We start from the raw sequence: 23,807 nt of genomic DNA, 5'->3' as shown, positions 1-23,807 counted from the left end.
TATTTGCTTTCAATAAACCTTTTTATACGTTGTGGACACGATACATCGCTTTGCCCCCTACACGACAGGGGGGAGAGACAAAACTAGGTAGAGGATAGAACAATAAGATAGGCTAAGATTGATATGCAAGGTTATTGCACAACCTCATAGTGACAAGAGCTAGCGTGGTGTTCACGCAGGGTCGAACCCAAGCTCCGGTGGATAAGGTGTGTCGATATCATGTCATCATATATGTATGCTTATCTTGTAATCTTGTGTGTGGCATACGACTCTTGGTGAACTCAAGCTCGGGCGGATAAAGATGTGTCGATATTATGTCATCATAGATGTATGCTTACCTTGCGATCACGCGTGTGACATATGGGTCTAGATGTATGCTTATCTTGTGATCATGCGCGTGACATATCGGTCATTTGTTTCTTGCCAACCTCCAACGGTTTTTATACAAAGTAAAGATTTTTATGTAGAGCACGCAAGACGCCAACACCCTATTATAAGGATCCAACAATAGCAATATATTGTTCAAGCACCTAATGAATAGGACATTTAACCAAATAACCTAACCAAAGAACTTAGAAACCCTAAGTTGCTCTCTCCCATAAAATGACATGCAACCCTCCTATGTGTTTCGACAAAAGAAAGAGAAAAAACCAAGGTTATGAGCCTAAATGATACATTAATACCACATAATCATATTATTTAGACCATGATCCTAGGAATCTGATGTATCTTCATCAAAACCAACACAACCTACTATTTTGACCGGCTTTCACCACACAATAGGATACCAGTTTGCAAACTGATGGAGTATATGAGCCTAATTGAACCTAGATGCTTGTAAATCCGTCTTCTTTTGATTCTACTAGAGACATATCGTAGGATTGACCCATTGAGAAAGGGGCTCATGACACCAGAAGGCACTAGTTGCAATTTTCTTACCAATCTTTTTTGGATACGATGGTGATACGTGTTGTGCCCTAGTTTTACTATTTGGGATTATGTAATGTATCAGTATATCAGTTTTTTTAGGAAAATCAGGACTTGTTTAGTTGTAATTTTTTTTTGTTTTTTTGCTACTATAGCACTTTCGTTTTTATTTGATAAATATTGTCCAATTATGAAGTAACTAAGCTTAAAAGATTCATCTCACGATTTACAGTTAAACTGTGTAATTAGTTTTTGTTTTTATCTATATTTAATACTTCAACCATGTGTCATAAGATTCGATGTGACGAGAAATCTCGAAAAGTTTTTGATTTTTAGTGGGAACTACCCTCACTATCAGTTGTCTTCACCAAATAGCGCAGTTCATCCACGTCCGATGTCTGATGCGGTGCGGCGCCACCAGCAGGATCCGTGGGCCGCTTAGAACCGTCTAGGTTGTTGGGTCGCAATTGCGGCGTTTAGCGGGCTTGTGGACGGGTTAGCCCGGCGGGCCGTTGGCTCGGCCCACGCTGCTTGCAAGTCTACTTGAGGTTGAGCCCGCGCTGCCGCCGCCCGCCGCCGCCTCCTCCTCCTCGCTAGCTCCCGCCGTCCAGCGCCGCCGCCGCGTCCTCTTCCTCCTCGCCGCCCTGAGAGTGAGATGGAGACATCGGAGGAGGCCGGGCAGGAAGTATTCACCGCTCGTGAGGAGGAGAGGATCTCGGACGCTGTGGCCTGCAGCAGGGATGAGGGAAAGGAGGAAGAGGAGGAAGTGGAGGTGAGCTTCGATGAACTTGGCCTGGACGAGCAGCTGAAGAGGGCTTTGAGGAAGAAGGGCATCGCCAAGGCCACCCCGATACAGCGGGAAGCCATCCCGCTCATCCTGGTGCGTGGTTTATGGCCTCCATGCTCCTTATACTGTGCTGCTTTTCGGCTTCGTATGAATTTTGTTCAGATTTTCGGCCTCTGCAATCCAAACGGCTTCAAGGATTGGGTCTGGACGTCTGGTGGTGTTTGCCAACGGTTTCTGTAGCATTGCCATATTATGTTATTAGGGTGTAGTAAGAAACTAGTGGGAAATGATGCAAGAACTATGGAATTTGAGCCCATCTTCCTTGGACGAAGTTCAATTCTGACGAGTGCCTTAGCTGATTATTTGAATATGGTGAACTCCTGAGAATGAGATTAGTGCCAGTTGCCTGGAAAAACTGCTATGTCCTACTTCTTTGTCATCAAAGATGACCCAATGCTAACTTTAGTTTTAGCCAAGCACAACACAAGAAGGATCAGGTGCAAAAACTGTTGTGGCCTATTTATTGTACAGCAGGATAGCTATCTAGTTTTTGTGCAACAATTTTTGTTTTCCGTAGTTCTCTGGTCAACAACTGAACATTGTGGTTCCAGGAAGGGAAGGATGTGGTTGCAAAGGCCAAGACTGGCTCTGGGAAGACCTTTGCCTACCTTCTCCCACTTTTGCATGAACTACTGAAGTTGTCCTCAGAAGGGCGTATCCGAAAACCTGCACCAAACGCCTTCATCCTGGTTCCTACTCGAGAATTATGCCAGCAGGTAGTGAACCTTAGCTTACTTTTCTGTGAGTATTCTATGACTAAGTTTGGGTATAATTCTTTTTTAATGCTAGCTGTAGTAGTTATGGTTTGCATCTCACTTGGATACATAAGGATTCATATGAATTGTATGCTATTCAATGGCAAGGTTTCTTTAGTTCTTGGACTATGAAACATGCATGTAGTAGCTGATTGGATTATATTTGGATATGGAATATTTTCATCTGCACCACCACTTGATATGTACTTTTCATATAATCAGCATATTTCAGTGACATTTAGAACCAGACTCCATGTCATTGATTAGTTGAGTGGTACAGGTGAAAATGCACCTCAAGTGGTGCATGGATGGAGATTCCCCTTTGGATGAGTGAAGTGCCACCTTTTTTTTGTATCCATTATTTTGATATAATTTACTTTGCCCTATTAATATCATGTGGGTATGATATAATTTTATTTCCCCTTGTTATTGCTAAAAGGGAAGCTAACACTGCTGTCATTACTTGCTTGATATAGGTTTACAACGAGGCATTATCTCTCCTTGAGTTCTGTACATGCAAATTGAGGGTTGTGCAAGTTACCGCGAGCATGTCGGATAAGGACATTGTGAGACAATTCTATTCTGTTCCAGTTATTTTTGTCCACTTGGTATCCATGTATTGTTATTATTATTATGTCTATTAGCTCAAGTAACTAACTTACTTTTGCCTGTTATTTGCAGACTGTTGCATTGTCTGGTCCGCCTAATATTCTCGTGTCAACTCCAGCTTGTGTTGCAACATGCATATCAAAGGGAATTATCCGTGGACCTTCAGTTAAAGAGTCACTTTCAATGATGATTTTTGATGAGGTGCACTTCAGTTGTCTTTCATAATTTTTTTACTTTCATTTTATTTCATTTACATATTTCATGGGCCCTGCAACATAAAGAAGAATGCCAGCGTTGAATTTGTGGTTCTATATTCTCTTTTCTAGTCTATGAAATAGTGAAAAGAAATTTCTGCTATTCCATTTTTCTTAATTGAGTTAAAGATTTTTTTCCCGTGTATTTGTGCATATGATGATTTTGATTTGTGCCATTGTAAAGAATTGGAGATCATACTTCAAAATTCTGGTGACATTTTCTTAAAAGCTGCATTGCCATGTACATCCTCTGTTTATCATTGTTGGGTACTTGGGTGTATGTTGGTATTGAAAGTCTTGAAAAAGCATATTTTAACCTTTGAGTTTCTTTTACAATATATTTTCAGTTACTAAAAAACACATCAAAATTATGAATATATTGATATGACTTATACTCTAAACATACATTTAATTTGACTAACTGTTGGTCAAATTACAAACTATTTTTGCATTAAAATATGCCTTAGAAAGGTTGAGGTAGGGAGTACAACATTATTCTTTGAAGTGATGTATATCGATTCCACACCTTTTCTGTGTGTTAATCATAATGTTCAGGCAAGTTCCTTCAGAAGAAGTTACTAATCTACCAATCGTTAGTTCCCAGGCTGACCTTCTTCTATCCTACCGCTGTGAAGATGACTTGAAAGCTCTCATCCCACATATCCCGAGAAGCTGTCAGTCCATTCTGATGTCTGCAACTTCAAGGTCAAATCTGGTCAATATTCCTTCTTCTGCAGCTATCCATTAAATCTTGACTCTGCGCCCTACATTTACGATTTCTCTAAGCATTTCATTATTTTATAAATACTTGGCCCAGATGGTTTACTCTTGAAATTCTGATTTTTTTTGCTGTTTACAATTTATAATGTTTATTTATCATGCTGGTTAAGTGGGTGGTTGCTGTTAGACCTGTTTGTGCTGTTGCTTCTCTTGACGGGGACTCTGCTCATAGTTTAATTGTTTAAATGCATGACATGTAAATGTTGGAAGTGGAATCCATGCTATTGTTTTCCCTTGGTAAGAGAGAACATCAGTAGTTTGATTCACTTGGGCCCTTGCTTGCATCTGTGTTCCATTTATTTGGTGATACTGAAATTTGATTGTATGGCAGCTCTGATGTTGACAAATTGACAAAGCTACTTCTGCATAACCCATTTATTCTAACTCTTTCGGAGGTTGGTGGAACAAAGGATGACATGATCCCCAAAAATGTTCAGCAGTTTTGGGCAAGTATCTTCTGCTGCCTGTTCTTTTGACATATATGTACTTGTTCTCCTTTTCATATTACCATTGCAACTTGGAGGTTCCAAAACACTTACTGGAAAACCAAACGTTCTCATGTGCGATAAGGTTACATTTTCCTGTCTGTCCCTTATCTGGGGACATTCTTAAGCTATGGACGTATTTTAATTTGAAAAAAAAACCATATTTGTATTTGCTGAAGTTACATGGACTTTTACACATCAATTTCTTCCTGCTCATTACTTATCATTCATTTTTTGCCCACAGATCTCATGTGACGCTAAGGATAAAATGCTTCATATGCTTGCACTTTTGAAGTTCGAGCTTATTCAGAAGAAAGTTCTTATATTTGTGAACTCAATTGATATGGCATTCAGATTACGACTGTTCTTGGAAAAGGTAAATCAAACCACTGCCTTTGTGTCACTACGCTAAAAATGTGATTGGTCACCTAGATCTGTAAAAAGGTATTTTAATTTACTTGATACCTGAAAAAAAAACTTCAACATATTCTGAATTGATTGATTCTTAGAATTCCTGTTTGAGATAACCTGGACTTTATGTTCTGCAGTTATTGATCTTGTGACCTACTTTGGTGTCAACCACTTTCTTTGTTCCTTCTGTATTTGATGATATAAAGTTGAGCATACAATCATGTCACAATTGACTCTCTTGCTATGTCACTAAGTTCATTTGTCCCTTCAGATAACCATAAGATACCAGGTTAGGCAAGTCCTGTGAAAAATAACTGAAGGATTGGCACTACATCTTTTTTCCCCCCTTGAACATGCACGAGAGCTGCGTATCATTATATTAAGAAGAAGAGCAAAGGGGGAAGAACCCCCCATACAATACCACACACTCACACCTTGGATAATGCTACATCTTGTACTGACTTTTTTGGATAATGCTATACAAACTTTGCCTATGCTATGATTGTTTCTATGAGTGTACTGTTCACTTAACTGCCTTTGTTCACATATTATGTTGTTCTTTGCTCTTGCTTCTATCTGGTTTCTATTTTTAACGTACACTTCATTTGTAGTATTAACAATCCTATGATGAATATGCTCTGCTTTATACAGTTTGGGATAGGATCTGCAGTTTTGAATGCTGAGTTGCCACAAAATTCCCGACTACATATTATAGAGGTATCATTTTTGCATGGATTTTATCAAATTATTTGTAACTACAAGAACTTAATAAATGGATAAATGAAGTAACAGCTCGGTTATTACGTGACCCCTGAGATAGGTTCCCTTCAGCTCCTTAGATTGCTTGTTAAATTATGTACCTGTGCTTTATGAAAGCACTTGTCTCAAACTCTGCCATTTTTATTTGTTTCTAACTGTTGGCTACTGGCTAGTATATATCTCTATTGCGTGAATAGCAATATCTTTCCTGTTCTCTGGTTTAGTCTTGGACCCTTATTGTTGAGTAACAGAAAAGTCATTATGGAAGGTTACCAGTTAAATAGTATTAAAACTTTGATATTGAAACTTGCTAGAAACTTGCTAGAAACTTGCACAGATTACTACCTTGTGTTGACAAGGTGGCTTCAGAAACAATTTAAATTGTTTGTGTATTTCTTTTTAGGCATTCAACGCGAGGTTATTTGATTATCTGATAGCAACGGATGATACTAAAACAAAGGAGGAGAAGGAAAACAAGAAAGAGCCTAAGCTGTCCCGCAAACGGGAGAAGCAAACCAATAAGGAAAACGAGAAAGAGTCAAAGGTGTCCCGCAAACATTTGCAACAGACTTTAGATGCCGAATTTGGAGTTGTCAGAGGAATCGACTTCAAAAATGTATTTACAGTAAGTTAATATATTGATCTAATCATCATCAGAGATTCAGAGGCACTGTATCACTGTTACATACCTTGTTGCGATTAAGTCAGTAGCTGAGAACATTTCTTAGGTTAACTGCTGGGTCAATATGTCTTCTGTTTTGTTGGCAGTTTTGCTATATTTTATCTTGGAGCTCACAGTTATATCACTCATCATGAGCTGTAGATGCTGAATTTTGTGTAGAGAAATTGTCGTCCTATGTTCTCTCTGAAATAAAAGAGAGAAGAATTCAATTTGAGTGTCTGGTCTATGGTTCATCAATTATTCTCTTTAGAAAGATCTATAAAGAAATTCGGATTTTGTCATCCTTTTTTATGGCTTAACAGCTCGAAATTAGGATGGGTCACTCAGAAAATGAAAATTTGTCAAACCCTGTTTTTTAGGTAGTCAATTTTGACATGCCTCTGGATGCTGCTGGGTATGTTCACAGAGTAGGGCGAACAGGTAGAGCTAATAAGACTGGTGCATCCATATCGCTTGTAAGTTTAATTATATACATGGTTTATTCATATAAATTTATCATCAGAAATAACTGACATGTTGCAAAGTTCTTATTTGTTCTGATGTTTATGTCCATATGTTTGGCAATTGCTGCTTTAGGTTTCACAAGAAGAGGATAGTACTTTTAAAGAGATTGAGCATATGTTGCAAGATGTCGAAAAGAAAGATATGGACTGCATTTCACCTTTCCCATTACTTACAAAAGATGCTGTTGAGTCTCTACGGTATAGGGCTCAGGTCTGCAATATATCTGTTGCGGATTATATATTCGAATATCTTTTGTGCATATTCTATATTTCCGTTTCTGTCCATCTATGAATCTTGATGCTAGCATAGATTGTATGGAACTTTTTATTTGTGAGGATGTGCTAGTATTTGAGTGAGGCATGCTGATCTGGTAATAGTGTCCAATGCAGTTGGCAGCATAGTTTTCAGTTGATTCTTGTCATTTATTAGTCAAGTAGATACTATGTATATAAACCTTTGTCGCATACTGAGAGCCTAGAGCCTGGATATGTCATATGTCATATGTGGGCATGCTCATTAAATATGAAATCTTGCTCAGGTGTATCTGTTTGTGTTAGTCTTGGGCTCTTGTGTATCATTTGATAAGTGGTGGGATGATTCCAGTAAGGCTGTTAGTGGATTTACTAAAAAGGGGTTCAACTCTCTTGTAATTCTTGGAGCATGGACCTTATGGAATCATCGTAATAGGTGTGTGTTTGATGGAGATAACCCTAACTTGAGTACCGCCCTTCACCTTGCTCTAGAGGAGAGTCAGTTGTGGGCTGGGGCTGGGGCCCGTGGGCTGTCTTTCTTGACTGCCCCACCTCCTCAACCCCCTGTTATGCTGTAGCAGTTTGGTGGCTGTTTAGTCGTGGTCGTACTTTCCCTTGACAGGCGATATATAGCTGTTTTATTTCTTGTGTGAGTGGTGTTGTGTTGGGTGGTGTGGTGCTGTAATTCGTGCAGTGGTGTTGTGTTGTGTGGGTTGTACTTGGGGTCTACCCCTTTTTTCCTTCTTCTATATATAATGAAGCGCAGCTCTCCTGCGTTTTCGAGAAAAGTCTTGGGCTCTTGGCCCTTTCTTGCCTGGTAAGGAAAATTCATTTGATTGGCTAAAAAACTACTGTTGCCTTTTCCTGGCAAGCTAGTAGTTGGTGCAGAGCATGTTATCTTGAATGTGTACTTGATCTTGTGCTAACATGCTAGCTTCTAGCATTTTTTTTCAGAAGTTTTTTTGATACAATTCTCGCAACTGGCATGGTTGCTGTTTTTTTATATACTCAAGCAGCAGTACTGATTGGATGGCTATTGTTAACTAGCGCTACCCTTACAGGATGTTGCAAGGAGTGTGACAACACGTGATATACAGGAAGCGCGTCGGCAAGACATAAAGAATGAAATCCTTAATTCTGAGAAGTAAGATCCTTGCTGCAACTAAAGCAGCTAAATTGTTGGTAGAATACAAATTGCATAATGATAGTTTAATATCTTGAAACCAACCTACTGGTTCTTTTCGGAAAAAGAAAAGAAAAAAAAAACTCTACTTGTTGACGGTATACTGCTAGATATTAATAAACTGTGCTTTCTTGCTGAGAAATCGAGAACATCAAATATATGAAATTGTACATCTTTTTCATGAAACAAAAGATCATTTTTCATTTCAATCCATTTCTGTGCCAATAATATTTTCCTTCCCTAATAGTCATGCATTTTTTTTACCTTGTAGATTGAAGTCTCATTTTGAAGAGAATCCAAGGGACCTTGGTAAGATTTACAAGTTTTGTGCAGAATAGTTGTGTTTGTATATAACCTGTCTAAGCAATCATAATGGATGTTTTATTTCTCCTTTGCAGATTTGCTCAAGCACGATAAGTTGCTAAGCAACAAGGAAATTCCTGCACACCTGCGTGATGTCCCTGACTACCTAATTGATCCGAAAACAAAAGAGGCGAGCAATGTTGTCAAACTTTCCAGGGCTGCTATGGGTATCGACAAGCCCCAAAGGCGGAAAAGACAGGGGTTCAAGGGAGGATCAGGGAAAAGCAGAGACCCTCTTAAGACTTTCTCTGCTGAGGTGCGATTACCCATTCAATGGCTTCAAAATTTCTGATTAAACTTCAATGCATTTCTTGACGCCAGGCATGGTCTGCTTTCGTGAACTGCCCTGAAACTTCAGTTTCGTGGCTTGTTTCTTCTTTGATCATCAAGTTGACAGTTGCTCAAACTTGCTACAAGCGACTAGAGAAACATATATAGAGCGAGAATAGTCTTGATAGTGCCTCTAGATCTGGTCTTTTGTTCAATCCGTCGAATGATGCAGAGCGCAATTCTTTCATGTTTTGATTTTCTTGTTTGCTGGCAGGGCAAACGACGGAGACGGAGGAAAGATAGAGAGGGAGAACCAGGTAGAACAAAGAAGAGTAGGAAGGCCGAAAGTTGATTTTAGTTTGCAAGGAGCTCGCTGCTTTCTTGTTTTAAGCCACATGACAAACTGATGTATCGGTGACACATGACAAACTGTTGTGTCGGTGACACTCGTAGCTAAGGAGTATTTTTTTATTTATTGCCTGATGTATATTTACGTACGTAAACTCCTCCCAGCTAGAAACATGAAACTTTTTTTTAGAACATGGAAGTGACTGCATAGAACACAATGTAACTATGTAAGCAACCAAACAGGATTTTACCAAACGCGACTGGTCTATCAAACACCAATTGTTTATATTGACTTGGTGCAGTTGTGCTGCATGTAAAATCTGATACGAAGAAAAGCTAAGGATCGGTTGCAGCCCACTGCTCGCACTAATTGATTTGGCGAATAAATATAGCAATCTCCTACTATTTCTACTAAAATTATGACCACACGTTTGGGAAAAAAAAGTTTTAACAATGAGTTTCCTTCCATTGCATGATGAAACCTGTTCCATTATATTGCATGCTCCATGGAATTTCTGGCTTCGAACTCTGCATTTTTGTACCTACGATTCCAGGAGGGCCGAGGCGCCCGTTTCCGATATATCCCATTCCCATCCATATCTCTGTCCCATATCCAAACGCCTACTCGCCTCTCCGTCTCCCGTCATCTTCCCCGCGCCTCGCCTACGACCCGGCCTTCGTCGATGCTCTCTCCATGGCACACGATTGCACCTGCTGCCATGGAGCTACGGTCACCCCTGAACTCAAAGAACTGCTCCCTTTACTCCACGATTAGATCACCACCACCGCGCTCCTTGGCGCGGGCGCCCTCCAAGCTCTCCGCCGCCGCAGCGGCCGTCTCGTCGCTGTCCGACACGGCAGCGGCGGCCATCTCCTCGCCTTCCTGTCCAAAGAAGAAGGTCTGGTCTCCATTCGCCACCGTACCCCTCTCGCTGACAGCACCGACCTCGAGGCTAACTTTCCGCGCCTTCTCTCTACTATGAAGGTTCTCGTGCCCGTCGCCATGGGTACGGAGGAGATGGAGGCGGTCATCATCGCCGGCGTCCTCCGGAGAGCTGGCGCTGACGTGACGCTTGCCTCTGTCGAGGACGGCCTCGAGGTGGAGGCGTCCTGCGGCTCCCGCATCGTCGCGGACACGCACATTGCCTCCTGCGCTGACCAAGTGTTCGATCTTGTGGCTCTCCCGGTAACTCACTCTCTCTTCTTTTACTGACCTATACGTGGCATGAATGGTTGCTGTGGAGCTTAGTGCATTGAGGATAGGAATTAGCAAGAGAAATGATTCTCAAAAGAGTGTCAACCGTTCTAATATGTATTTTGACAACAACGAAATTTTGACAATCTTTCGTAAAACAAAAAAGTAGTAATATGACAATACTTCACTCCGGCGCCATTTTCTCCATGATTGTTCAATTTTCGTGGTTATGATGAGTGGTCAATCTCTCACGGTCTCACCTTTTGGTTCTGTGGTGTTACATGTGTACATCACTTTTACTGGCAGTGCGCAAAATACCATGTTTGATTCATGCATTGCTGTGTCCAGGGAGGAATGCCTGGTTCAGTGCGGTTGAGAGACAGTGACATCCTTCAGAGGATCACAGTTAGACAGGCTGAGGAGAAAAGATTGTATGGTGCTATATGTGCCGCACCAGCGGTTGTTCTAATGCCGTGGGGTCTCCACAGGAGAAAAAAGGTGTCCACTTTGCTGTATGGATAAATTTAGTCTACTGATATTTGGATTTTCTGAACGCAAACTGATATTTGGGTTTTGTAGTGACAATGTTTTTTTTCTTTTTACTTCTTTCTTTACAAGATCACCTGCCACCCATCTTTTATAGGAGATCTCCCTGCATTCCGAGCTGTTGAATCAAATGTTCAGGTTTCAGGAGAGCTTACTACAAGTCGTGGCCCAGGGACAGCATTTGAGTTTGCTTTATCATTTGTTGAGCAAATGTTTGGGCCTCACACAGCTGAAGATATGGGCAGGATTTTGGTTTGTCAAAAGAAACTTTAATACTTTTTTTTATTTCATATAATACCTTTAAGCGATTGGGTCTGTAGCCTTATGGTTATAGTAGCACCTTAGATCCTGCTTTCGACTCCCTGTGGGAGCGAACTTAAATAGGCCTAGGTTCAAAACACCACTCGTCATTTGTGTTCCTGAGTTATACTTGTAACCACCTGAATCGCTTTCAGCGAGATGCACATGGCTGCAGGCATGTATCCTGGGCCCTTGGTGGCATGTCCAGGGCAGACGGCCTTCAGGGTGTTTCTCAGCCTGTGCGCGATAATTTTCTTCTTAATGCAATGCCACAGAGGTGCTAGGTTGAGTTTTTCTTCTTTTTTTAGCCCTTTTGTTGATTAGAGAACTGAGGATATCTATTTGTAGATTCTCCAGTTGAGAGGCTTGTTCCAGGACCCCCTTGAGGGCTTTGTTTGTTTGTGTGGAAAATTAACTAGTTTTCCACCCCCAATACATGTGGTTAGAGTGCAGCCAAATAAGCCTTTAAGGGTTTGGTACTCCCCTCTCTTAGGACAAAGCCCCAGAGAGGGGGGAGGGCGTTCTCCCTGTGGGAGTTATTTCCTTTTAGCTGATTAGGTTGTTTGACATAGAAATTCAGTCTGATAGTTGTGGTGGTTAAGGTCATGGTCCTACTCGCCTACCATATTAAACTAATAAAATCTAAGACACATAATTCATCCTTTTCATTCTTGTGTTCTCCCCTTAAATTCAGTTTGTTCGCGCCTACTGTCTACTCAAACTACTCAATTTTTGTTTATCAATGCTGATGGTTATTTTGTATATTCCCCTATAGATGGCACAAACTCACGACGATCTTGAGAGGAGTGCAGAAGTCAATGAACTTGAGTGGTCTTTTGATCGCAATCCTGAGGTAAGTCACCTCAAACTGCATGCTATACATGGGTTCATCCTTTATCAAGGATTTTATGTCACAATGTGGAGGGCATCATGCTTAAACGAAAAATATAATTTTAATCTAGGCATTTATTATCTTTAAAAATCACTACATCAGAGTAAATTACTGTACAATTTGGCCTGCTATACTTAATGTAGTTGATCTCTCTGTTCCTGCTCAAATGCTGGATTGCCGTTTTTATTATATCTAGTCCTCTAGGGAATTCTAGTCATACTCATATCCATGAACATTTCATGGAATGATATGATTGGCTTCACCTATGCTAGAGTGTTGGCTGTTCTATTATAACATTGAGGTTGATTTAACATCGGAAACAGGTTCTTATTCCAATTGCAAATGGGTCTGAAGAGATGGAGATCATAATTCTGGTTGATATTTTAAGACGGGCAAAGATAAATGTGGTATTAGCGTCAGTTGAAAAATCTCTAACTATTCTTGGATCTCAAAGGATGAAGATTGTTGCTGATAAAAGCATTACGAGTGCCTCTGATTCAATATATGATCTAATCGTGCTTCCTGTAAGTTCTCTTGCAGTTCATCTTTTTTATTTGGATGATCATAAATGGCGACACACATCTCAGTAATATATCTGCCATTTAATTGATTCATAGACGTGGGACAAAATTGTCCCCATCGACCCATATTATTCCATTCCTTTGATGATGTCATGTTTATTGATAAAACAAAAAGCAAGGCCATTCTGAAGTGCATGCCATATTGTACAGGAGTTCATATGGGGTCTGATTGGTTGCCTGTATTAGGTTTAGCCTGCAGCACAACCTAAGGGAGTGCATATAGTCACCTTATATGTTCTATTTGAGGTCTTATGTTTCTAGTGAAGGTAGAGAATGTGAAAATATGCTATTTTTGTGTGCTCATCGGTTTATACAAATATGCATTGTTTAATAGGAGAGATTTGGCATACTAGGTGCAAATTGCACTGCATAAGCCTGGATAACTAGTTTACTATGAAAGGATCCAATTGAAGAAAGCTGAAAACAAGAGAATCTTCATTCTTACATTCTTACATAGCGCCTGGTTTTTAGATGTCATTTATAGTTCTTAATGGTATCACAATCAGTTGTACTGGCTACTAGCACATTGATCTTTGAGATTTCAGTCCCGTTTAGACGGTTTAGTTTCTAGTGTTGTTTTATCTCAGCATATTGGTTGTCCATAGCAATGTCTGTATATTTATCAGATAAATCATGTGTATACTTCAATTATGAATCTCTATCTTGCTCTGAAACTATTTTTCTGTACTTAGTATTTGGGCTTTATAAATGCAAAACCGACTAAATTTATGCTGTTCAATTGTGTGCAGCTACTTGTTGTATTGTTCTTTTATTCTTGTTTCATTTTTATATGCTTCATCTTTCATAATCCAGGGAGGACCTGCTGGAGCTGAGCGGCTGCACAGGTCCAGAATTCTGAAGAAGTTACTCAACCTACAAATGCAAGCTGGCAGGATGTATGGTGGGGTTTGTTCTGCTCTGAAGGTTCTGCAGCAGCAAGGTTTACTTGAGGTGAAATTCTAAGACTAAAAACTCATGGCACATCATATTTCCTTGAAATGGAAATTGACATTGGGTTTTTTTTTTAACCTTAGGATAAAACAGTGACAGCTCATCATGCCGTAGCCAGTGAGCTCACATGCCAAGTTATAGACCAACCAAAGGTTGTGATCGACGGAAATTTGATCACTGGCAAGGGGCTTGGGACAGTTGTTGATTTTGCCCTAGCTATCATCAGGAAATTTTTTGGTCATGGACGAGCCAAAGCTGTGGCGAATGGAATAGTTTTTGAGTACCCTAAGAGCTAAACCCCAAGAATTGCTGAAATTACGAAATGTGCAATAAGGATTAATGAAACACATTATGGCTGTAATTGAAGATCTGGCTATCTATGCTTCTGATAAAAGGTGAGCTGAAGCTTTTGGGATAGCAAAAGATTCCTCTATTGTTGCCTTTCTGGACAGCTGGAATGAAATCTCCAGATCCACGATATATGTTGGGATGGACCAAATTTACACTGGGAAGCTTCAGTGGCAGTCATTTCATCAGCTTCCTGATATGATTTAATGGTGGATAAATGACACGATTGCTAACTGGTAAGTTCTATTTGATGTTGATAGACATGAATCCTTGTTTCCACACACAATCTTTTCTTGGCTGAACTTTTTTAAGGACAAACACATATTTTTGTACAAAGGCAACATAAACGCTTTTTAAAAAAAAAAAAATAGACAACATATATCTGTAACTTGAGCTCAACAACAATTTGGCGATATCTCACTATTGAAATAATGCATGCGCCCTTTCCTCCAGCACTCAAGTTTTTTTGAGGAATCTCATGTTTTAAAATTTACACAAATGAAAACCATTTGCTGGAATTTAACTGACAGTGTATGCTATATGCAGGTTATGTGCGTTCAGAGGAAAGTTTACTGTCAGGCATATTTTCCATGGTTTGAACTCTGACGGCCTTAGATGTTGCCATCATGCTATATTGCTATGTTCCCATCTGTGAATTCATCTGAGAAGCTTGGCAATCTAATTCCGGACTTCCCCAGAAACTGGGTTTCAGGAGTGCAGGCTAACAACTGAATCAGTATTTAATTGCATCCGTACTTCTGCGCTGCGGTATTTTATTGGAAGTCAGTTTAATCTCTTTGTGTGTGTATTACTGATGAACTGTGGTTTTAGCTCGATGGGTTAAAGCGGGACATGTGCTCACTTGGTTGTCACTATAAGAACTAACACCAGTTACTGAATTTGAAATGCAGTTAGCGTAACAGAATTGGCCATTTTGCTTGCTGTCTTCACGCTTTGACAAGATTAATTTTTGGGGCGAAGCCAAGCGTCGTGCTCCTGACCAATTTATAATATGGTTCCCAGATCTCAGACTGGAATGTTATCTGAAATGCTCTGATAGTTTCTATAAAATCGTTGCAATTGTACACAACCAGAAGAGGAACTGTTGCTATTATGTGGTCAGACACCAGTAACCACCAATTCTCGTTGTCACACGGGCGAACGAAAGTAGTGGAGCGAGGCCTGAACTCCCGAGGTTATTCCACAGGTCTCGGACCTGGGATTAGGCCGATCCGTTGTTTGATGAGAGGTTCATAAAACACTTACTTTCTGGTTTCTGCAGAAAATAATTCAATTGAGTGGGCTTCTAAACAAAGGCACGCCGGTATTATCCAAGAACCACAATGGCTCCATATATTTTTTTTTTGACGCTGTTGTAGCAAAAAAAGACCAAAAGAGCATGATGCTGCGGCCTGTAAGGTTGTGATGCGGGCATGCGGCGCTGATCTACACTGTCAAGGTTTGGACTTTGGGGGTTTTTCGACATGTAAGGTTGAGATCTTCTACGAATTTTTATGGTGATTTAAGACTACCGAGCTCATCCACGTACGTATCCTCATCAATTCAGCCCTAGATCTTTGGCTATTAGATTATTGAGTAATAAAGCCATCATCACGGTAGTCCGACTTGCCTAAACTACAGAATTGGACACTCCCTCTCCCTATAACTGTTAAAACTGGATAAAACCAATGTTTTCAGGTCGTCCGATTAATTGCGATTAATCGTTCTGGTCGGTTAGGAGTGCTCGATTAGAAGGTTCGACCCGACCAGGCCGACCAGAAACCTGGTCGTCCGATTAGTTGTCCACTTGACGATTAGGACATAGACGACTAGGTTGTGTCCTCTACTTTTAGGCTTTTTTGACTAGGTAAATATGTGAGGGGGGTATGGAGATGCTGTTGGTTGTCCCAGTTCTCCAGAAATAGTTAAGGAGATGTTGGTTTACATCAAAAAGAGTTCAAGGACTGTTCTAGAGGCGCCAGCACAAGTTGAAGATGAAGAGAAATGTTGGTTTATAGTAATGCAGGCCTGTTCACCCCAAAAACCAAAAGCTTCTCAAGATTCCCGTCACATCGGATCTTACGACATATACATGAAGCAGTAAATATAGATGAAAACAAAAATTAATTACACAGTTTGTCTGTAAATCGCGAGGCGAATCTTATAAGTCTACTTACTCCATGATTGGATAATATTTGTCAAATAAAAACGAAAGTGCTACGGTGTCAAAATCTAAAAACTTTTCACATCTAAACAAGGCCGCAGTCTTGATGCTTCCTTTATTGTGTATAATATAGTGTATATATAGAGGTATATATATAGGTCGACCAGCTGATATGTCTGGACGACCAGGGACGACCAGGGTTAATTAATCGACCTGGTCGCTGATTAATCGCGATTAATCGCCTGGTCGGTCCCAGGTCGACCAGACCAGGATTGACCAGCCAATCAGAAAACATTGGATAAAACACAAATCCACAATAACATTGCCCTGGTTTTCATCCCATGTGACGCTTGTGTGGAGCAGTTTTGACATGTAACACAATATGATGAAAATACATATTGTCATGATATTTTTTAGACAAAACACAAATATTGTGTGGAACAGAACCCCTGCTACTTTTATTATATAGTAAATCATGAGAAACTTTGGACAGTCGTTGCAAACAAATATATGCAGAAATGAAAGGACATATCGGCAACTACAATAGTAGTGAATGCTATTCATCAATGATAAAATCTGGATTCATCTGACTGGTCATGAAACTATGGGCCTGTTTGGTTTAGCCATGAGCTGTGAAAAAGTTATGTGTTGTGAAAGACTTGGAACTATGTGTTGTTGATAAGCTGTTAACTATTTGGGTGAAACAAGTATGAAATCTACCCCTCTATCTCCCTTTAAACTTCTGTGAAGCAGCTTTCTATATCCACCCATTTCGAAAAGTAGAAAATCAAAAGCCAAAAAACAGGATCCAACGTGCTTCCAAAACTGTACTATACGAAAGCAGTTGAAAAGGCAGCTTCACCTGTTTGGTTGGCAAGCACTTGAGCTCAACCAAACACAGCCTCTATCTTTAGAAAGTATGACATATGAAGCATTCATCCATAACCCATTTGAGATGTGCCGCTGTTTTGATACTCCTGAAATATGTTGACCATGATTCACAGTTGACGTGCTGTGTAACACCTGCATTTTTCCTGGACCAGACCTGAGGCTGTTGAAAATTCTCCTGCGTTACATGTATGAGTGGATATCAAACCTCCTATTAGCCAAGGAAACAGGAATGAAGCATAAAAAATGAAGAAAAAATAAACCTGGAAACGAGAAATAAGCATAGCACAAGCTTTTGTATTGCTGCTTCTGCTTTTGCTTTCTTCATATTCTCCCACGCAATCATTTTTGCTTCCTCTCCATCAATCCTTCTAACAAACAGCAAGCACATCCATCAGCATTTGAAGGAACATGGTAAATTTATCAGTTTCATTAGCTTCTCAAATCCCTATACTTGAGGATTGACCATCCACAAGGGATAAGAAGTAACTGCAGATTTTACAGAACAGGTGAAAAAGGGACCAGAAGCTGCAAATGGTGCTGTACAAAATATGTACTGACATTATCCATGTACCTACAGCTCACTTTAGTTTTCAACTATATGGGTTTGTTGGGGACCATTATATTAGCTAAGCAGTTCCCTCATTCTTCTAATTGCATCAGAAAGTCCTTTAGAATGAGTATAAATGCACTTCACAAAACTGAATGTCAGTAACAGGAAATAAAGAATTTGAAGATCACCCAAGAAATGAATTACCAACCAGCTCCAAAACTGTAGTTAGCCCAAGAACTACTTCTGCACTCATGAACAGAACCAATGGCGGACCCAGGATTTTCACTATTTCAGATTTCGATAATAACAAAAAGAAAGCGGGCAAAATTGATGGCATAACACGGTTCTTTTAACCATTTTACGGATATCTACTGAAATTCATACAAGCTAAAGTGCAACAAGCTGTTCTCACTATTAAACTAGAAATCTGAAGTATTTGGTGCAATTTTCATGACAAATGCATAGTATATAGCGGAGTATTGGAGTTTATCTGTTTATCTCAAAAGTTTAGGGCGAATAACATGGGATCTGCCACTGAAAGGAGCCAGGAGACAGCTTCACATATTTTCTAGAAATATTCGGTAGTCAAAGGTATATATGGTGAAGGGTTAGTTCTTGTATTGGTCATGGTCCGTTTCTCCCTGTAAACTGGACCTCCACCTACTTGGAGGACATGTATTTGCAGCTTACAGAACGTGATCCTCACCACGCTCATGATCTGAGCCATTTGGAAAGATCAAAACAGTCGGGGTCCCTCTCATCTATCCTCTAAATCTGTTGTCCAAATTATCTTGGAAATACAAGGTGAAGCCCAGAGCTGGAGCATTGTCAGGGCCAAATACCTCACCATTTTGCTGCTGCGCGGAGCTGAATCACCATTGGCCCCCTCAAGTGCATGAGTAGGCCTAGTTTTCTTTGGGTAGACAAGGGCTTTGCTCTTTTGCAAAAGATCACCCAAGAAATGAATTGTAAAATGCACTATGAGAAGACCAAATTTAAGGCAGGCTACAATATATTTCGTTTTAGATAATGGAAGAAAATTCTTGGCCTCTGTGTCGTCAGCAGGCTAACATATTAGACGAGATAATACGAGAATATGTTGCACAGTTCTATATGAAGAGGTCGTACGTCTATTACTTCTTGAAGAAAAAAAGTAAGTCTAATAAAAAGATAGTGCACAGAAATAATGGTATGAGTTAGTCTAAGAAAAATATAGTGCATAAGAATAATGGTATGCCTGGATAAGGCCTGTCAAACAACTAAGTTTATCTGAAAAGGATTAACAGCAATAGCAGCCCCTTACTTTGATATACGCGTAACACTCAGAAGATTTAGATTCCATAGTTTTTTTTCTTCCACTATAATATCTGTTGCCTTTTGCAGAACCTCGGGCCTTGGACCACCTAGCCAGAGTCACCCGATCATCCACCTGTGCATCCCTAATCTCAAGGTTAGAGAAACAACCCTCCAGCTTTTTGACTTGTTGCACCGATAGTGAACAGGAAAATGAAGATCTCATGCTGGGAGAAGAGGACCTGCTTATATCAGGGCCTGTTTGTGTTGCCACATCCTTCCTCACAAGTACAGGGGCACTGCTAGTGCCAAAGTCTTTTATGCTTTCAATTCGCCCATCTGCACAAGCAGAAAACAATATTTCAAAAGGATATTAATGCCCCTTGAGAAATTGAGCAAACAAAATAAGGTTGAATGCACTGTGTGCTAAATAACATTAGAATGAAGCTATCAATATTTAAGCCCTCTAAAACTACCTAGTTCAATAGGGAATTCTGCTACATTAACTGTAGACGAATTCAAGAATCAATGCTTATCATGAACATTTATTAACAGTAGTCCAATGCTAACCAAAACACAAAGAAAGAATATATATAATGTTTGAGCACATTAAGCCTGTACCTTGTACTGATTCATGGACCCATCAACACCAATACTAAGGTTGATCGGTTTGTCCATATTCATGTAGCAATTTCCTGAGCTTCACTTGTAACTGTTATTTCACCAGTAAGCCTAGCATATATTGCAGAACTAGGACGGCAATTCCGTTCCTCCATGAACGATAGCAGACGGGAGCAGTCAGCAGTGTTTCCGTTTTGTAATAAGCCATCAATCAAGATCTTCCAAACAATCTCATCACAGTTGTATTCCTTTGATAATATGTCACCAAAAATGCTTTTAGCAGTATGAAAGCTTCCCTCCTCACAAAGAGCACAAATAATAAACCTATAAGATTCTAAACGTGGTAGATAGCCTCTTTCCACCATTGAATCAAGAAACCTTAAAGCTTCTTTTAGCAGTTTCATTCTGTAGCAACATTCTATCATACAAGTATATACATCCTCACTTGGGGTCAAGTTAGCACTCAGCATCCCTACAAGAAAACTTTTTGCTTCCTCCAATCTATCAACTTTGCACAAACATCTAATAAGACAATCATAAATATAGCTGGCTGAGGTGCACTGAAGCTTAATCACCTCCTCCAAAAGTTCCTCGAGAACTTTCATGTCAACTATTTTCCATACACTAATAGAATTGGCAACTAAGTCATGGTATGAATTTTTCTTTAGTAGCAGTCCAAGGAGAACTGTGTAAGACTCGTCATTTGGCCTGCATCCATTATCAACCATGTTCTTAAAAGATGAAAATGCTTGACTGACTAGCCCAAGATTTGCGTATCCTTTAATCAATGTGTTATATGTGGCTAAATTAGGGCGAACACCATGATCGATCATCTGAACCATCATGGATTCAGCATCTTCCATCCTTCCCTCTTGACAATAGGAGCGTATAAATACTGTATAAGTGACAACGTCAGGCTTAACACCTACCACAGCCATCCTATCAGATATCATTTTTTGGGAATCAGACCCAAACTTCCTGACATGCTTATCAATTAGAATGGTAAATGGTACGGCATTGGCTTGTACTCCATTCTCAATCATATCATCCAACAGCGATATTGCTTCCGACAGCTTATTTTCCCTGCATAGTCCATCAATAAGCGAACTGTATGTGTGGGCGTCTGGCACAAACCCTTCTGTGACCATTTTCTGCATCAGATTACGAGCACCATCAAAGTTCCCCGCCTTGCACAATGCATCTATCATACTGGTGTAGATAACCTGATTCACCTTAATTCCCTTCTGAACAAGAGACCCAAGAAACTGCTGAGCTTCCTCAATTCTCCCACGTTTGCACAAAGCATCAATCAGCACTAAGCAAGTCCACTCATTAGGGAGCAGCCCACTAGCCTCCATGGAATGAAGCAGCCTAAAAGCATGTTCCAAGTGCCCCTCGTTGCACTGCCCCTGAATTAAGGTTGTGTATGTCACCACATTTGGAGCTAAACCTGCTTCAACCATCCGACTGTATAGTACCATGGCCCTCTCTACTTTCCCCGACTTGCAAAACCCACATATCAGCTCAGTATAAGTGCGGACGTTCGGCAAGCACCCTTTACTCTGCATCCCCTTGAAGACGTCAACTGCGAGCTCCAAGTCCCCAGTACTGCAGTAGCCATCGATCAAAGCATTGTATACAGCAACATTCGGCACAAATCCCTTCTCCATTGCCTCTGTGAGCAGAGCAACTGCCTCTCCAGCTCGTCCTGCCCCACATAACCCGTGCACCATTGTGCTGTAGACGTGCGAATCAGGGGCACAGCCATCAGGCCGCATCCCAGCGAAAACCGCCATCGCCTCGCGCACCATCCCAGAGCCACATAGCCCCTGGAGCAGGGCCGCGTACGTGAACGGGGTGCGGGCGCACCCCCGCAGCGGCATTAGCAAGAACAGTCGGCAGGCGTGCGCGAGCAGCCCCGTGCGGCAGTACCCGAGGACGAAGGACGTGTAGGCGTGGGAGTCCGGCGCGAGGCCGGCGCGCAGGAGGGAGGACAGGTGGCGCTTGGCGGCGGGGAGGTCGCCGGCGAGGCAATAAGCGTTGATGAGGGTGGTGTAGGTGTGGAGGTTGCGGGCGGGCATGCGGGCGGCGAGCGACTCCATGTCCGAGAGCATGCCCTGGCGGGCGAGCGCCATGAGGAGGGTGTTGAGGCACCGGATGGGGGGCAGAGGCGCGGAGGGGGAGAGGATGAGGCGGGAGAGGCGGCGGAGGTCTGTGGGCGAGGAGGCGGCGGCGGAGATGGCAGCGAGGAGACGGGGCAGCGCCGTGGGCGCGGGCGAGGGCATCGCGCGGTGAGCTATGGCGTGGCGGCGGGCATTGCTGGATGCCGGGCCTGATGGAGATGGGCGGCGGCGGCGGCGAGGTGGGGAGGTCAGAGACGGGAGGCGGATCCAGGGCCAGGCCGCCAGGGTAGTGTAGTCAGGAACTCAGGAGACTGGAAAATGGGCCCGGTGTTGGGAATTCCTGAGCCGATCCAGTTCGATTGAACAACCATTTTTTCCCCTCGTGACAAGAATCGTTTGAACAACCTTGATCTGGCCATAGTGTACTTCCACTACTCATGAAGTATCTCTACTATAATTGAAATCTTCTTCAGACAAATTCCACCCGCAAGATCAACGACTCACAGCACATATCCTACAAATTTAACGGCCCAGATTATAAGTAAGTATGATCACGAACTTACACACCCTCAGCCTCGCGTCAATCACACATCACACAAATTCACCACGCGTGCGGCTCCGTCGCCCGCCGCGAGCGCGGCCGCAGCTCACCCGGCCGCCGCTGCCCGCCCCGGTGCTGTGCCGTCCACCGCGCCCGCCGGAGCTGCGCCCGTCTGCTCGCCCGCCTGTCCTCGCAGCACGCTGCCCGACCATCGCCCGCCACCCGCCGTCCGGCGCGCCTCCCGACGCGAGCGCGACGCCCGCCGCGAGCACGGCCGCAGCTCACCCGCCCGCCACTGCTCGGCCCCCGCCCGCCGGCCACGAGCGCGAAGCCCGACGCGCGTGCGGTTCCGTCGTCCGCCACGAGCGAGGCCGCAGCTCATCCGGGCGCCGTTGCTCGGCTGCCGCTGCCCGCCCCGATGCTGCGCCGCCCGCCGCGCCCGCTGGAGCTGCGCCAGTCCGCTCGCCCGCCCGCCCGTCCTCGCAGCGCGCTGCCCAACCATCGCCTGCCACCCGCCGCCCCGCGCGCCTCCCGCCGCGAGCGCGGGCGCAGCTCACCCGGCCACCGGCCACCGCCCGGCGCGCCGCCGGCCACAAGCGCGACGCCCGACGCCGGTGCCAGAGCCGCGAGACCATCGCCGTGCTCCGTCCGTCCATCGTCGTAGACGGAGAGAAGGGCATCCATGCAAATAGAAACTTTTTACCGTGTTCACTTTGTAAAACTTCTAGAAAGAAGAATTTTTTATTTGAGTTTGATTAATTACGAGAAAGTTTTGTGTTCACTTTGCAAATAGCCCTAGGAAAAAAACCACGCTTATGGTGATTTTACCAAGTTAGAATACTAAATTGTTGGAGAGAGATCTTTTTTTTTACTTGCCAAATAAATAACGACTTGCTAAAACCAATGATTGCCAAATAAATCTTTATATCATAGCAGTAAAGGGGGTGTCTGCTGCTTTCTTCACCATGGTGGCATAGCAAGCGGATTCCATACCAACTTGAGAAGATTCCTGATTTTTTTCTATGCTGCATTTGATTGTTCCATCTATTTTATCTTCCATAGTTCCTGCTTCAGATTATAAAGAAGTAATATCCTGTCAATGACTTTAGTATTTGTATGAGTTTGTTCATGTAGTATGTTATTTCACTTGAATAACAGAACCAGTTTGATGTGAAAATAGATGGGGCTCATTAGCTTTTTTAGTCTAATTCACCGGATTGGCAGATTAATTTATCAAGACTTGGAATGGTCTCAGTTTGAGTATTTGTGCAATACAATTATACAAATTGCTTATAGTAAAATATTCTATCTGGTGATTGCTAAGTTTTGATATGGTAAATGTGTTCCTAAATTATAAAAGTTGGTGCTAATTTAGTCTTCAAT

General features: G+C 42.0%; 3 protein-coding genes across 8 annotated transcripts; 2 read left to right on the top strand and 1 right to left on the bottom strand.

Annotated features, from left to right (window-relative positions):
- Positions 1,488-9,701, top strand: LOC8080672 (DEAD-box ATP-dependent RNA helicase 16). The gene is made up of 15 exons (XM_002445586.2): positions 1,488-1,807; positions 2,326-2,490; positions 3,006-3,095; positions 3,211-3,339; positions 3,997-4,097; positions 4,504-4,618; positions 4,902-5,033; positions 5,720-5,785; positions 6,231-6,452; positions 6,869-6,964; positions 7,086-7,223; positions 8,326-8,408; positions 8,719-8,756; positions 8,846-9,066; positions 9,355-9,701. Exons 1-15 carry the CDS (start codon positions 1,583-1,585, stop codon positions 9,430-9,432), a joined length of 1,899 nt encoding a protein of 632 aa, XP_002445631.1. The 5' UTR covers positions 1,488-1,582; the 3' UTR covers positions 9,433-9,701.
- On the top strand, positions 9,998-15,579 carry LOC8083536 (protein DJ-1 homolog C). 2 transcript variants are annotated; one of them, XM_021464481.1, is made up of 9 exons: positions 9,998-10,327; positions 10,414-10,614; positions 10,972-11,121; positions 11,242-11,421; positions 12,245-12,322; positions 12,685-12,885; positions 13,756-13,893; positions 13,977-14,477; positions 14,788-15,579. In XM_021464481.1, the coding sequence occupies exons 1-8, from the start codon at positions 10,112-10,114 to the stop codon at positions 14,187-14,189; spliced, it is 1,377 nt and encodes a 458-aa protein (XP_021320156.1). In that variant the 5' UTR covers positions 9,998-10,111; the 3' UTR covers positions 14,190-14,477; positions 14,788-15,579. The 2 variants fall into 2 exon arrangements, with proteins under 2 accessions (XP_021320156.1, XP_002445630.2); XM_002445585.2 differs by lacking the exon at positions 11,242-11,421 and having other exon boundaries at positions 10,002-10,327.
- Positions 16,842-22,218, bottom strand: LOC8083535 (pentatricopeptide repeat-containing protein At5g65560). Of its 5 annotated transcripts, none has more exons than XM_021464477.1 (5): positions 19,761-22,218; positions 19,382-19,478; positions 19,150-19,285; positions 17,557-17,664; positions 16,842-17,471 (listed from the first exon to the last, which is right to left on the bottom strand). In XM_021464477.1, exon 1 carries the CDS (start codon positions 22,043-22,045, stop codon positions 19,820-19,822), a length of 2,226 nt encoding a protein of 741 aa, XP_021320152.1. In that variant the 5' UTR covers positions 22,046-22,218; the 3' UTR covers positions 16,842-17,471; positions 17,557-17,664; positions 19,150-19,285; positions 19,382-19,478; positions 19,761-19,819. The 5 variants fall into 5 exon arrangements, with proteins under 5 accessions (XP_021320152.1, XP_021320151.1, XP_021320155.1 ...); XM_021464476.1 differs by having other exon boundaries at positions 19,150-19,275; XM_021464480.1 differs by having other exon boundaries at positions 17,557-17,661; positions 19,150-19,275.

This window comes from Sorghum bicolor, chromosome 7, assembly GCF_000003195.3.
Source record: "Sorghum bicolor cultivar BTx623 chromosome 7, Sorghum_bicolor_NCBIv3, whole genome shotgun sequence".
Lineage (NCBI taxonomy): Eukaryota > Viridiplantae > Streptophyta > Magnoliopsida > Poales > Poaceae > Sorghum > Sorghum bicolor.
The sequence above is the reverse complement of the archived record's forward strand: the minus strand, read 5'-3'. Positions and strand labels throughout refer to the sequence as shown.

What these genes read in the sequence shown, in the direction of transcription:
- LOC8083536 (XM_021464481.1), top strand. Translation starts at nt 10,112, where the DNA reads ATGCTCTCTCCATGGCACACGATTGCACCTGCTGCCATGGAGCTACGG. An exon ending in GTCTCCACAGGAGAAAAAAG is followed by an intron (nt 11,122 to 11,241) that starts GTGTCCACTTTG and finishes TTTCTTTACAAG; the next exon opens with ATCACCTGCCACCCATCTTT. An exon ending in AAGATATGGGCAGGATTTTG is followed by an intron (nt 11,422 to 12,244) that starts GTTTGTCAAAAG and finishes ATTCCCCTATAG; the next exon opens with ATGGCACAAACTCACGACGA.
- LOC8080672 (XM_002445586.2), top strand. Translation starts at nt 1,583, where the DNA reads ATGGAGACATCGGAGGAGGCCGGGCAGGAAGTATTCACCGCTCGTGAG. An exon ending in CAATGATGATTTTTGATGAG is followed by an intron (nt 3,340 to 3,996) that starts GTGCACTTCAGT and finishes GTTAGTTCCCAG; the next exon opens with GCTGACCTTCTTCTATCCTA. An exon ending in TACGACTGTTCTTGGAAAAG is followed by an intron (nt 5,034 to 5,719) that starts GTAAATCAAACC and finishes TGCTTTATACAG; the next exon opens with TTTGGGATAGGATCTGCAGT.
- LOC8083535 (XM_021464475.1), bottom strand. Translation starts at nt 22,045, where the DNA reads ATGCCCTCGCCCGCGCCCACGGCGCTGCCCCGTCTCCTCGCTGCCATC.